Genomic DNA, 15402 nt, shown 5'->3' with positions numbered 1-15402 from the left:
GGTATAAGTACATAATGATAAATAGTAATAATAAATATTAACACCTGGGAATAGAAGCTGTTGCAACTCCCCGATCCGGCACCAGGGGGCGCCAGTCTCCCACAAAGTGCCCGTGGCAGAAATCATAAAGAAGAACCGTTTTTATTTTGAGGTCGTGATTTGAACGAACAGAAGAAGAAGCAGCAGCAGCACCTGACACTTCCTGTTTGGATCTAGGTTTCTTTTTTTTTTTTATTCACTCGCTCCATGTGAGGGACGGGACCCGTGTGCTCCGCCGGGTTCCTGCATCACTCCCTCGGTCCCCGCTCCGCTCCCCCGCACAGCTGCTAGCTTAGCCGCGGTGCCACAGCCGCTGCTCGCCCCGCGGCGGAAAGGGAAGAAGGAGCCTCTTCACTGGGAACTTGAATTCTTGATAAACACGCCAAGGTAAGACCGCATCTCTCGCTGCAGGTGTTGGGAGGCTTGTCGTCTCTTTGTGTCGTCTCTCAGCCTGGTAGCATCACTGACTCCTGCCCGACAACATCTGCCTCTTGACAGCTGAGGCAGCGGCTAACGTTAGCTAAGCTGGAAGTTAGCCTGCATGTCACACCGCGGTGCGTTTCTCCTCCTCGTCAGTTTCTGGATAATCACTGACGTTTGTTCGCTTCAACGTGAGAAATGAAAACCTGCCAACCTTCACACGAGAGAGGGACCCAACAGGAGAACACGGAGGGTCTATGTGTTTGTTGATGCAGCGATAGAAACTATTTCATTTTCAACCCTGGGTCATTAACCAGCCTCCACATCCACTGTCATTTGTTTTACAGTAAACACTTTTATAAAAATGTATTCACACCATCATAGAATTCACAAATGATCCTGTAACAGCAGCTCAAAGACTGATTCAGTATTAGAAAGACGGGATGAGGTTTAATTGATCTCATGTTTGATATCAGCCCTCTTCTGTTTTTTGTGGATTTTTACATTTTTCCAAATTGTCTTTGTGGAGAGATTTGTCCACAGATCTCAATTATGTAACACACCAATTTATAAAAGGACTGAAAAGGAAAAATATAAATGATATCTTCTTTAGTTCAGTTTTTGAGTTGGTTTACAAAAACAAAACCACTCAATGATAATTGTCAAATAAATTGTTGCTACAAATAGTTTTTATATTTTTAGACTTGGAATGAAATCTGGAGGCATGACCTTGAGTTGCGGCATATCGGGATTATACTTTTGACTATTTTCAGATTAAATCAAGAAAATAAATTGCAGAGAGGTCTGGAAGATAGGGCCAAAAAATTACATCGATAACTATCACGATGAATGTCACATATTACTTTACATTTTATAGATCTGTTGTTGCTCCTGGGTGAAGGTTGTAGTTTTAAACTCTTCTATAAAAGCAGACAATGGAAGATGATCAATAATGTGCTGTATCTCCTGAGTCAGCAACACAGTGAAATGTATTGAACCTTTGTTCCATTGCTTGTGATGAAAATTCTGTTGTGTCAGAGTTCATAATAAGAATAACTCCAAAGAGTATGTCTTGACAACAATGCTAAACTTTGCTGTGCTCTATGACGACCAATCAAATATGTCAGATTCTCAGTCAAATTCATCTGTGATTGTGTGATAACACAGCAGTCTAGTTAGTCAAGGAAGCTCATCCCTCCATTTACAGCAGCTTATCTCTTGCGCGGCTCCGCAGATCGCTGACAGGGTTGCCCTGTTGATCTTTTAATGAAGCCGGGGATCCTCCTCTGCTCCAGATGGCCTTGTGTCGTACTTGTACGTCTGTGGCACCGTGTCTGTTCTGTTATTAATGCTCTACATGGCTCGGACCCCCGCAAGCTCTGATAAGTCCTTCCTCCTCCTCCTCCTGCCCAGATAGTGAAGGTCAGGTCATGTGACTTTTGTTATCATAAGAGGCGCAGTGTGGCATCTGGAGCCGCGCAGCATCTGTTGATGTATCGTCAGGCTCAAATCTAAATGCTTGTTCTTCATTGAGCTGCTGCGATCACAAGGGATCAGGGAAGTTTGGGGCTTTAGCAGTGTGGTTATCCCTGATACACAGGGCCTTTGTCCAGGAACTTTAGCGACATCGCACAATACACTGTTCAGAGCACAAAGGCTTTTATAACGTTAGCGCCAGTGTCTATGAATTTAATATTTCAGATATTTTGCAGTAAGCTGGAGTTTAAGCATATGATCAGCACGTCCTTCTTCTGTGGTAGGAGCTGATGAAATACCTAATAGTTTTTTTTAAACATGACCTGGTGAAGACAAAATGGACCATTGTCCAAATCCTGTTTGTCATAGAATGAAATTTGCCCTGATAGTAATATAATGTATTAACTTTACACCATTACCAGTGTAGAAGCTGCACTGAATCACCTCAGTGTGTCAGGAAACAGGCCGCACCATTTATCTGAGATCGAAGTAGGACAAGCTTGATAAGTGGGTATAAAAAGCCTGTTGTCACTGGTGCCAGTTTTTACCACTGTCTTGCATATGTGTACTTTCTGTTCTCCACTGAGGCCAAGTACACTTATCTGGGCATGTTGTGTTGCTTCAGCAGCAGCTAACTAGATTTCTAGATCATATTATGAAAAGATATGTGACACTAGGATCATTTTGTTTGGCCAGTCAAGATCACAAGAGTGTGTTTTTAAGATTAAACTCAGAAATGTCAGATATGTTCGGACCTTGAGGAAGAGAATACTTCGTCTCTGTCAGTGATAAGCATAGGCTGTGATGTGCTGTGCAGTACTTTGCGGATTTACAGTAAATGTGAAATGGACGAGTCAGTGGAGAAGACAAAGCAGAAGCTTTGTGCCCGTAACACAGTTGTGCTTGATATGAGTCTCATTGTTTGTTGTGGTGATTCTTCCTTTCTGGTTCTCTTACGTCACCATATATATTGTAAGCAGTCGATGGTACAGAGCTCACCTGGAGTGGGTGTCTCTTCCCACACGCTGTCCTTGTCATGAACTTTGCCGGAGCTCCCACTGTCTTGTCTTTCTTAATGCTTCCATTTGTTTTTTTCCGGCATTTGTGAGATTCACTCCGCTCCCACACACTGCCTCCGCCACAGCCACAATCCTGTCAAGACCGTGACAAAGATCCAGGAGAGGCCTCAGTCTCTTTCTGTTTTTCTCGCCATTTTTTCCTCTCCTCTCCTCTCCTCTCTCCATTCCTCTCACAAATAATGTGCAGATAATAAGCTGAGTGATCTTGGAGATGGAAACGGCGCTCTTGGAATTATACAAAAGAAAGGGTTTTGTTTAAACGCTGTACAGATAATAAATCACAATGTTGCATAACTGACACCAAACGCAGACTGAACCGCTGCTTTTACAGACGCGTCAAATCTGTCCACTTAGAGCTGAACTTTAGGTCACTCAATGTGTTTGCATGCATTAATTAGCACTTAACAGAGTGTGAGGAAAAGGCCCAGACTCCACCAATGCTTCATGTGGAACCATTAGAGAATATGATATTTAGCCTTTTATTAAAGATGCATGTATTTACTTTAATTGCACTTAAGAGTTGCATCCATTAGGATTACACAGATTTAACATACATATACAAATGAAAGAGTAAGGATGAGAATAATTATAGACTGCACATTTAAAGACATACTAATTAAACCAATGTTTTTAAAGGTTGATTTAAAGTAAACAAATAAATCAGGAAGCTACTTTTTTTGCTCTTTCCCAGGCGTGTGTGTCTCCTGTTAATAAAGCAGTAAACACCTGAGTTACCAGCAAGTATTTTCTCATTCTTCGATGTCTGCTCATGTGTTGTAGGAACCACTCTCCCAGGGGTTCCCATCTGATGGAGCAGTGCTTGTCTGCTCACCATGTTTCCTTGTCAAGTAACCCCCTGGCCCTCTGCTGAGTCACCGGCCTCCTGCGGCAGTCATGCTCCCCAAGCGCAGCCCTCACAACCCCTCCCTGACCTGCTGTGCAGCTGTCCCGCTCCACCTTTGAACACCCACTCTCAGACGCCGTCGCCGGACCCCATGGAGTCCCTCATCGTGGTCACGGAGTATGAACCCAGCAGGCTGTCCGGTGCGACTGGGGAGGACGAGGAGGTAAGAAGAAACATGCCTCGTTACACCTTGTCTCCCAGAGATTGGACTTCTGGGTTTGTGGTCATATTGTTTCGACACTCTGCAGTTATGATTTTTAGACCATGTAGACCAATTATAGAGGCTTTGTATATTTTGATACTGTAGTATGTTAATTACATAATGAAAAATACCATCTGGAAAATAAAGTGCATGAATGTGCAACAAATTCAATGTTTTACGTCTCAGGTAGAAGATATGGACAGTTCTGAGACGCCCGAGCCAGCGTCCTCGGTGGCAGCACCCTTCCCAACCTCATCCTGCGACCTGCTGTCCCACACAGTTTGCCGGTCGGCGTCTCTGCTCCCCGAGAGCCAAGAGCAAAGGGGAAGACTGAACATGTCAGACAGGAAACTATCTCTGCAGGAGCGCTCGCAAACCGCGGCATCGCCCTGCAGCTCACCGGGACTCAACGGGCGCTACATTTACCCATCATTACCGTACTCACCCATCACATCACCCCACTCTTCCCCGCGGTTTCCCCGCCGACCGACTGTGGAGTCCCACAGTGTTTCCATCACAGACCTCCAGGTATGATCAAGACTTGAGACCAACCAGGTTCCTGTGGTAGGCATTTGAAATGTTTTATAGTTGATTTCAATGTTTGCAAGGAACAAAGTCAACCCTGCTCAGCCAGTATCTGACCTCTGACCTGTGCATCCCCTTAGGTCTTTACCCTGCTTAATGCATTACACATGAATGAACACACTAACTCAAGTTCACACAGAGCCAGGCTCTTGCAGAGGTGCTCCCCCTGAACATCTGTTATCAAGATATCAGTATGGCCCTTGTCTGAAAGTAAACAGAGCTGAATGTGCATTTGTCTTGAAGGCAGCAGCACAGTGTTAAAGACTGAACTGATACAAAGGTAAGGTTTTACAGTCTCACTAGATGTAGCTATGACTGTAGCTGTGATCCCTGTTGTATTTACTGTAGGTGCAGAATCCTATAGACGTCTGCTACTGTAGCTGGAATTCACCTAATCACTTGATGTAGGAGTGAAAAATGCACATGAAGGTTAAGCAGGTGAAATATTTCATATATCCTCTCGCTCGGAAATTAAAGTAATAAATGTGTCGTCTGTTAATAATTTAAATTCTCTATTCTCACTTCCTCATCGACACACAGTCAAATAAACGACATTCAGATGTGTGCTTTTAATGAGGAATTGGTTTAGTCACCGCATTTCTATGAATCACTCTCTGCAGGCTGGGTTCTGTTTTTTTTTTTATGGTAGAATAAACTTGAGCTTGACCACATGGTTCCCTCTGATCACTACCAAATAGATCACAAAGCTATTACATCCTACCTCTGGAACACACTGCAGGATTATATTATATTATATATATATATATATATTAGTGTTTAATGTCACTGTTGATAAGATGCTCTCTGATTAAATCTGGATTTAATCAAATTTAAAGGGGAATTCTGTTTAGTGGGCCCAGGTTGAAAAATGGAAAAAGGAGCTTTTGCTTCAAATGAATCTTAAAAGATGGCAAATTAAAAGGGAACAGAACAACAAATTTGTCTTGAGTCAGAAGACATGGAGAAATCCTGGGGACCGTGATGTGCAGATAGCTGTTAGTTGAAGGGAAGTTAAATGAACCAGTAGTGGGATAATAATTATTTACATGTCGATGCTAAAATATGATTCCAATTCTAAAAGGAAACCATTTTCTCCTCCTCTCTTTTCTCTTTCTTCTCTCTCTTCAAGGACTGTGTTCAACTTAACCAGTACAAGCTGAAGGACGAGATTGGAAAGGTACCATCACAGACTCTTTCATTTCCCTCTCCCCGCCGCCCACTGCATGTCTGTCAAGTACCGCACATCATTAAGCACACGCAGTAACAGTTCCTGATATCCTCTCTCACGGTTGTCCTCATTTCCCAAACTCTTTGCAAACTACCAGGCCATGGGAGAGTTGGAAGATGGATGAGAGGCTGGTATAAATAGAGCTCTCTAAGGGTTGTGCAATGCTTAGTGGATACGAGTGTGTGTGAGCAAGTGGGAGTGTGTAGTTGTAGATTTAGATTGTGGGTTAAATAAGACATAATGTTGATGTGTGTGTGTCTTTGCGTGTAGGTAGGTAGGCACGTTAATGTGTTTGTTTTCTTGTTCAGCTGAGACAGTTAGAGCTTGTTGGAGAGGTTTCTGTTATCAGATCATTTTTGGGTCTGTAGGATGAGCTCTGTGCTGCTTCTACAATCTGCTCCCCCAGCAGGAAATGATCCTGCCAACAACCCCCCCCCCCCTCTCTGTTTGTTTTGTGCATGAATTTCTGCATTCAGGCTACTAATTAGACCTAGTTTTTATCCTGGATTTCATGTGTGTGTGTGTGTGTGTGGGGGCAGGGGAGCTTGATAACACAAACCAGATCCAGTTTCCTTAATTAGCCTGAAATCAAAAATGAAAGAGAGAGAGAGAGATGATTTGAATTTGTCTGTTGTCACTTTGAAGCAGCTGGTGCTCTTTCAGTCTACACTGTCAGCCCACTCACTTCCCGTCTCTCTCTGTGTTTGTGTATTTATTCCTGTGTGTATTTAGAACATTTGCTTTGCACAAAGTGTGATTTATTTTATTTTAACATAAAGAATTGACAGCTGCTCAATATATCTTCCTTGACTTCTATTCTCTGTTACTTACTCTCTCCCGGACCAGGGCTCCTATGGTGTTGTCAAGCTGGCGTACAATGAGGACAACAACACATATTATGTGAGTTCTTCATGCACACGTAGATACAGATGTGATTTCTTTCCAACTATTAACACTGTCTGTCTTTCTCTCACTTCATTATCAGTAGTCACACACAGACAAAGAGAGAGGCATAGTCTCTGTCCCCCGCCTCACGTTCACTGTTGTGACTTTATGTGAAACCTCCACATATGAAAATGTCTCTAGTTAATTGTGCCTCTCTCTGCTGAGCTGTAAAAATAAATCAACTCAAGCTTTTCTGTTTGCTGCTCGTGATTGTTGCTGCAGTTCTCATTAAGCTGCGTGATATTGACGGATAATGACATAGGGATTATATTAATATTCCTCCCAAGTGACAAAGCCCACATGTCGCAATCAGCGATTATATTATTGCTGTTCAAAAAATGGTCAGAAAGACATTTGATTCGTACCAAATCTGCACATCTGAGCTAGACGAGTACAAAGTGCTTCAGTTTGTGATCCTGCATCTACAAAAGAGCCAGATTTATATAGTTTATCTCAAAATGATAGTTTTTTTATTAGTTAGTAACAATAACCACTGAGATAACTGAGTTTTTTACAACAAGCTGTGTGGAACAAATACTCGTTTCTGTAGCCCTTTGAAATCTGTCTCTCATGCACATCGTTTATATGTTCATTCAGAAAATATCCCCAAATTTCACTGATGTTTTAAATCTTAATTTCAAAATCAAACAAGTGACGTGAGCAAGATTTCCAGATGCAGACATTTTTATGTAAATTGTCAAACTCTCAGATTTCATATTGTCTCAATAGGTTATGCAATGTGAGCGATTGATTTAAGGCCAGGAACGAGTCAATGAGTTTAGAGCTTTTAGAATCTTTTTCTCAGATGACCCTGGTCAGTGTACATAGACAGCCACATAAACACAAACAATGTTCAAGGTGAAAAGATAAAACTTTAGGCCCGGGGATATTTATCTGTGGGTGTGAGTGGGTGCACAGATATCCATCAGATATGCATCACCTCGCTCTGCTGTATCTTACTCTTTTTGTATTTCTCTCTGTTTGTCTTTTCTCTGGATCTCTTCCCCGATGGCTCTCCCACCTCCTCTCTCATATCCTCTCCTTTATCTATATCTATCTCTCCCCCTCTCGCTCTTGAAGGCGATGAAGGTGTTGTCCAAGAAGAGGCTGATGAGGCAGGCAGGTTTCCCACGTAAGTCTAGAGCCAGCGGCAGATGGTTAACACAACAGAGAGCGCAGTCACAATGCTACAGTGGTACATGAACACTGTCCTATCAAAAACGTCCAGCCTTCCTCACCTACTTTGCTTCTCTCCTCTAACAGGAAGACCTCCCCCTCGTGGACCCAAAGAAGCCCCTGAGGGCCCCCCTCATCTTAAAGGACCCCTGGAGCGGGTCTATCAAGAGATTGCCATCCTGAAAAAGCTAGACCATTCCAATGTAGTAAAACTAGTGGAGGTGAGGTCTGTGAAAATGTTTATTTAAGCAGTTTTCATTTAGGTTTTGCACAGAGAGAGAGAAGACGTGCAGGTGTTAAAGTAGATTCAGAAAAGGACAAATTCAGGAAATTATATTTGAGCAACAAAACAAAACAGGTTTGCTCAAACTAGCAAAATGCAAACAGGCATTTTATTGCTTCTGTTCTCTCCAAGGAGCAACAAAGGATTACTGCCATTTTTCTACTGGAACAATTTGTGGCCTCAGTGGAGTGTCATGGAAAGAAAGAAAGATAATAATCTAAAAAACAAAATATTTCACAAAAAATCCTGCAGCCTTTTGAAATCACTCAAATGTAACCAAACTGCATTAAACCATTAACTTTGTGTAACATACTTTATATACTTTGTAATTGTGATTTAATTTTAACATCACACAAAACAATCTGTGTGTGTGTGTGTGTGTGTGTGTGTGTGTGTGTGTGTGTGCGTGTGCGTGTGCGTGTGCATGCGTGCGCGCTTGAGTTCACACTCATTTTTCCTCTTTGCTTTGGTGCCAGGTTTTGGACGACCCCAGCGAGGACCATCTGTACATGGGTACGTTGTGGCCCGTCCACCAGCCTTTGGAACATTACACAAACACACACACACACAAATACACACACAGTCGTGCATAAAGCAAATACAATAGAAGGTCATTTGAAAACATGTTGTTTTTAGTGTTGTGTGTCGTGGTAACTGAAAAGCTTTCATCCCTAACCTCATCTGTGTTTCTGTCACAGTGTTTGAGCTGGTGAAGCAAGGGTAAGCTAAGCCTCTTTTATGGTGATGATTGTGGCACTGGAATGAGCTCAATCCCATTAGTTATGATTGCTAATTGTGCGTGTGTGTGTGTGTGCACGTATTCAGGGCTGTGATGGAGGTACCGACCGATAAACCTTTCAGCGAGGACCAGGCACGCTTTTACTTCCAGGATCTGCTCAGGGGAATTGAGTATTGTGAGTCAAACCTCCTGTTATTCTTCCCTATCAGCCTGTGACTCCATTTATAAAGCCAAGAATGGGGTGATTAAGGTTGTGTATCTGTCTTTCTTTCTTAGATGACTTGTTATTCTACTACATGCAGTCTCCATAATTAGATGAATCACAAAAACAGTATAATCTTTAAAACACTAAGATTCAGAGCTGATTCAGTATTGAGTCAGCTGCAGTGTGATAGATTCAGCTCAGAGTCAGATTTCTTTTGATTTGCAGCTTTAAATAAATGATGGTGTCCCTGAAATACTTCAGTTCAGCCTTGGAGAATAAATATCAGACAGACACTTATTCTTTTAGTGATACTGATATGCATCACCTTATTCTGCTGTCTCCTGCTTTTCGACATTTTAGAATAAAAGAATCTGGTTGCAAAGCCCTAAATCAGCTAATATCCCATAATTAGCTGTTTTTGAGATTTGTAAAAACATTTCAAACAGATTATAAGAGTGATTTACATATCTTGAGCAATAAATATGTTTTTCTTTATATCTATAACTGCTGTAATGTTTATCCAACTTCCTGTTAATGCAAGATTTCAAATACTCAGAGGGTATTTTAAAAATCACCTCCTTACATCCCAGACTGGTTCCCAATACAGAATGTTTATCAATCTCCTGCCATAATCAGATTTGTACAAATGGGACCTTGTTGTGTTAAGGAAGGTTTTGTGTTTCATCAGTACATTACCAGAGGATCATCCACAGAGACGTCAAACCCTCCAACCTGTTGGTGGGTGAAGACGGACACATCAAGATAGCAGACTTTGGAGTCAGTAACCAGTTTGAGGGAGCCGACGCTCTTCTGACCAGCACAGTGGGAACCCCTGCGTTCCTGGCTCCTGAGGCTCTTTCAGAGACCAGGAAGAACTTCTCTGGAAAGGTACTGAGCTTATTCACGCCCTCTGTTGATGACTTTCAGAAATGCAGGCCTTTCTGAATGTTTCACATCATACCAAATCGCATTAACATGTTTTTTTTCCATGAAGGCTTTGGATGTGTGGGCCATGGGAGTGACGCTCTATTGTTTCGTCTTTGGAGTGGTGAGTCTGTGATACTGGTTGTTATCGTAGAGTTATTCCTCAATGACAATCTGCTGATCCCCCCATTGAAATATACTGCTCTGTCCTTCACAGTGTCCTTTTATGGATGAGCGCATCCTCAGTCTTCATCAGAAAATCAAGACACAACCTGTGGTGTTACCTGAACAGTCAGTTCTGCTCCTTCTGTCATTATTTTGCTGCTTGTTAAAGCTATGGATAAAATATAAAACATGCTTTTTAATTAATTATTTATATAGTTAACAGTTTATTTTCATGATTCTTCTGGTTTCGACAGTGCCGACATATCAGATGATCTCAAAGATTTGTTGCTGAAAATGTTGGACAAGAATCCAGAGACCAGGATATCAGTCACACAGATTAAGGTAAACTCTCCCTTTCAGTTGACCATGTTTGTCACCCGATACACACATTCTAAAATGCTGCTGTATCTGATGCTTGTGTTCAGGTGCACCCATGGGTAACGAGGCACGGTGCGGAGCCGCTACCTCCAGAGGATGACAACTGCTGTATGCTGATCGAGGTGACCGAGGAGGAGGTGGAGAATTCTGTCAAACACATCCCCAGCCTGGCTACCGTGGTGAGTTCAAGGTCTAGCTGTTAAAAGGGGAAAAACTACTAAGTGTCAAATTTTAAAGACGTAACTGAGAATTAATCCGCTGAGTGAATTACAATTCTTTTATATATGTACATCAGTATATAAATGATATTTTTTAAGGTTCTGATAGTAAGTGAAGCATGCAGTTTTAATGTGTGTATCGTTCTTCATCAGATCCTGGTGAGAACTATGCTGAGGAAGCGTTCTTTTGGGAACCCCTTCGACTGGGGCCGCAAAGAGGAGCGCGGCAGCTTGTGTGCTCCAGGGCAAGTGCTCATGTAAGGATTGTTTACAGCGTTAAACAAAAACTTTGGAGGATTTGCTAACTCTAATTAAGTATGATCAGGAGTTAGAGTTCTCATACCAAATGTGGTGCCAACATAAAGTCACTAAGAGCTGTTGCCAGCTGATGTTTGTCAGGTAAACAGTTATTATTTGTCTCCTCCCTCTCCTGCCCTGCAGGAAAGGCAGAGCAGGCAAAGGGAGATACTGCTACATACACTGTAAACAAAGAAGGTAAATAACTGTAGGAAACTGTAATGCTATTGTAGTTAAGTGGTACCGACTGTACTTCAACACCCCGGCATGATAAAAGCAGCAGCATTTCCCATTGTGGGTAAATTATGTCCTGTATCTGCCAATATATTTACTGTATATTTCTGTATTTCATATATTCTTATATTTCTTTACTTAATTTAAGATAGTCAAAGCTACATTTTACTCACATTGAATAAATTGTATGAACACTGTTGTTGTGTTGACTTGTGTTACATTATAAGTTATTAATGTGAAGTGCAGACAACAAAATACACCAATAATTCCATGATATTCAATATTATTGCTTAAATGAGAAACACAGCACATTGTTTAATGCACCAGAAAAATTTTCAAGGTAAAAAACCTTCATTTAAAAAGGTTTCTTAATTCATCAAGAGCCCTGAGCATCTGTTCATCTTAAGTTGATATTCATTCCTTGCATGAAGAGTCCACACTTTTCCAAAAAGACATATGTGTGACTTAATGTCCTCATGTATGTCCTTGAAAAAGAAAATTCCCAGCTTTATTTTGCTGACTGTCCCCCTTGTGTATGAACAATGCTAGTTAACAGCTTGCCAGGTTTCCTTTGTGCCTGCTGCCCTGCATTACGTAACCATGAAATGACTGGTTTCATAAAGTGTATGTAAAGATGGACGACGTGTCTTTACTCTCTGTCCTTATCCAGAAAAGAAGCTGAAATACCCCAGATATGAATAGATAGACAGACAGACAGATAGATAGATATGCTGCCATCTTGTCATTTGGAGCCAGAGTCTGCTCAGTATCAGAGTTTATGACCTATACTGCAGATAGCCACCAGAGGGCGATCAAGACTCTTTAGCTTCATTTTCAGGCTCCACATGTTGTCCATGTTTATATACATTCTGTGATTGGTTTCAGTTGCTATAACTGCTGTAATTAAAGCTGTGTCTCTGGTGTCATTTAGGAAGCAGGAGAGTGGTGATGGCATGAGGAGTATGGACCTGCCCTTGGTGGGAGAAGATGAGGCTCTCTCCTGATGCACAGGGTCCACACTCCACGACGCCCCACTGCGTGACACCCCTTTACTCACGGTTTTATACTGGCGGCCTACGTCTACATGTGTTTCCTGGTGGAGGTGGAGCAGACGCAGAGCAAAGAGAGAAACTGATGGATCTGTGGCCCTTTGATGACCATTTGTTAGTTCTCCATTTTCCGAGGCTTCGAGTTGGCGACGTGAGAGAGTCACATGGGAAAACTCCTACAGAGGATCCTCCTGAACATTGCACTTGTCTGCAGCTCTCGTCACCCAAACCAGCCTCCTCTTCTAACCCTGCATGCATGTATAGTGTGTGCATGCTTCATCTCAGGCTTCAACTGGACAGTTTTGTGTTTTAATTGTAGTTTAACTTGTGTTTCTCCTTGTCCTCACTTGATGATACTTTCAGGTAACGGCAGTGGATGATGGTTAATGATGAGGGATGGTTGTCTTCGCCATCACCTTGACCTGCTCTTCGTTGGAGCAGGTTTCTTGACGATGATTGTCTGGCTCGCTGTGCTTCAGAGCGGCAGTGCCCGAATTTTGTAAAATATTTCAGAGTGAATCATCTGGACAGTTTTCCCCCAAAAAATGAGAAAAAAAGGGCAGAGATAAAATGTTTACGTCACTGAATGCATGTGTTTACTTTCCCAATGCAACACGGTATAAGCTATTTCTGAACGTTGGCACGCACAGGACACTTGTTTGATGCAATTCTTTCTTATTTCAGTCTTACCACTGGCTCGTTATTTAATCTCATTTACTAAAATCAGTAGAAAGCTTTAAAAACAGGTGATATGATGCTTTATAAACAAGCAGATTCCTCATTACACTCAATAGCTTAGATTAAAAAGGGGATTTCCTTCTTTGCAAAGCTTTTGCTTCAGTGAGACTTTTCTAAAGTGAGCAGTTGATTAATTGTAGGTATTTGCTTGATATTTTTAAACTTGACAAAAACAGAATGTGTTGGTGCAAAATTATTCTGTAGACTTTAAGTTTGAACAGTAAATCTTTTCTCTGCAATTAATTGGACCAACATGCATGTGTTTGCAGTTTCACAAAATGTGTGGAGTGAAAAGAAAATCATGACTCTCCAACCTCACGTTCAAGTTGTTGTGTTTTGTATCGTAAGAATCATTGATTTTTATTTAAACACATTTTTTCAGGACACCAAAAAACTTTAATTCTATGTAATATTGTAAAGTGCAGTAACTTAAACAGACAAACCTTTAAACTATTTGTTCTTATTACATCACCGGAGCCGCTGCCGCATTTAAGTTTTAAGATGGAAGAGCATAGTGCAGCTGCAGGTGTTTTATGTACAAATCTATGCATATCTATAGAAGTGTTGAACTGTTATAAAGAAACTCTTCTCATCGTTGATTGAAGGACTTGGCCAGTCTGCAAATATTTCTAACTAAATATAAAATATTTTTATTTATTCTCATGATTTTCATTCTTGATCCCAAAGCAGTAAAATTAGCACATTTCCACATTTGCTCCTTGTGTTTCCTGTTTGTTTTTCTGGCACTAGTGTAAAAGTAGAGGTGAAGTCACTTGATGTTAACGTAGAAAAACGACACGATATTGTTTGTAACATTTAAACGCTTTCACACATGAATGAATTCAGCACATAAGGGACTTTGGATTTATGTTTTTTTTACCTTACTACTTGCATGTCACTCTGAACTGTACCAAGTGTATGTCTGTTGTATGACTAGTACTATGCATATGATGTGTCTTTCTCTGTATGGTGCAATAGTGCAGCTCTGGCAGGTTGTCACATGCAGTGTGCAAACTCACTGTTTGAATGATTCTCTACACTTTACAAATATTTAATTTGTGCTGCAAATCTGGATTTACGTTTTCTTTAAATTGCCAACCTGAACTTTTTGAAACACGAAACACATTTTATTTGTATGATAAACAATCACAGCTAAACAATATTTTAAAGCCTGTCGTTTACTCAGAGAATTAATTGCAGAATAGCCACAATTTATTATATACTTTGAAATACCACCTCATTCAGATACGCCTTTTACTCATAATTATACATTCTGACATACTGTACGTTATTGCAGATTAAGATTACGTTTTTAATTTGAGTAAAATAAGGCCAGTTTACCTCTGGTGGAAATATTTTCTGTCCATGACCAACCGTGCAAGCCACAAAAAAATGCAGTGTGATAAATATTTTACAATATTTAAACTTGTAGTTTGTTTCAATGCAGTTTTTTAAAAGCTACAGTAAGTGATTCACTTTTATTGTTCACATGGTTTTAAATTCTATAGTGTAATTAATTTTATTAAGAGCTCTGGGGGCTCTTTTGCCCCTGAATGCATGCCAACATACTAGCACACAACACTGTACTGTCATAGCATGTGAGGTCCTCGGCAACAAGACTGGACCTTTAAATATATTATTCTATTCATACTGTATCTTGATCATCATTTGAATAAAATATTATTGCCTTTGTAATGTTTGGGTCTGGATGTTATGTTATTGGGCTTTGTTTATGAGGTTCCACAAACACACCACCAGTGGGTGCTGTGCACCACAACATGTCTGAAGCTGTGTGATTCTCTGAATATCACATTTTGTTCTTTTTCTTTTACATGATGACGCATTCTCAACGTCTGCCATTGTTCTCCAGCAATACAACTGGAGCAGGATTCTTTAATACGATTGTGTTTGTGTGCTCTGCACATTGTTTTGAGAAGAAGTTGCTTGTTTGTAATAATTGTATGTCTGTTCAAGAGGAAATCTTTTGTTTGTGAATGTAGAGGATACTACCTGCAGTTTCTCTTATGGCCACTGGATGCTGCAGAAGTAATGATTCAATTTATTTACATGACATCTCATCTTAAAAGACTCATACCAGCCCTGTTAAAATGTAAAAAA

General features: G+C 40.9%; 1 protein-coding gene across 2 annotated transcripts; it reads left to right on the top strand.

Annotated features, from left to right (window-relative positions):
- The first annotated feature begins 108 nt into the window (after window positions 1-108).
- LOC109626564 (calcium/calmodulin-dependent protein kinase kinase 1) lies at window positions 109-14979 on the top strand. 2 transcript variants are annotated; one of them, XM_069513375.1, is made up of 18 exons: window positions 109-426; window positions 3795-4081; window positions 4307-4648; window positions 5835-5882; window positions 6780-6833; window positions 7959-8010; window positions 8142-8275; window positions 8814-8850; window positions 9036-9057; window positions 9163-9251; window positions 9970-10169; window positions 10276-10329; window positions 10423-10496; window positions 10625-10712; window positions 10796-10927; window positions 11120-11223; window positions 11408-11461; window positions 12429-13602. In XM_069513375.1, exons 2-18 carry the CDS (start codon window positions 3848-3850, stop codon window positions 12499-12501), a joined length of 1791 nt encoding a protein of 596 aa, XP_069369476.1. In that variant the 5' UTR covers window positions 109-426; window positions 3795-3847; the 3' UTR covers window positions 12502-13602. The 2 variants fall into 2 exon arrangements, with proteins under 2 accessions (XP_069369476.1, XP_019938187.2); XM_020082628.2 differs by lacking the exon at window positions 11408-11461 and having other exon boundaries at window positions 12429-14979.
- The last annotated feature ends 423 nt before the right edge of the window (window positions 14980-15402 follow it).

Source organism: Paralichthys olivaceus, chromosome 18 (assembly GCF_024713975.1).
Source record: "Paralichthys olivaceus isolate ysfri-2021 chromosome 18, ASM2471397v2, whole genome shotgun sequence".
NCBI classification, from domain to species: Eukaryota; Metazoa; Chordata; class Actinopteri; order Pleuronectiformes; family Paralichthyidae; genus Paralichthys; species Paralichthys olivaceus.
The sequence above is the reverse complement of the archived record's forward strand: the minus strand, read 5'-3'. Positions and strand labels throughout refer to the sequence as shown.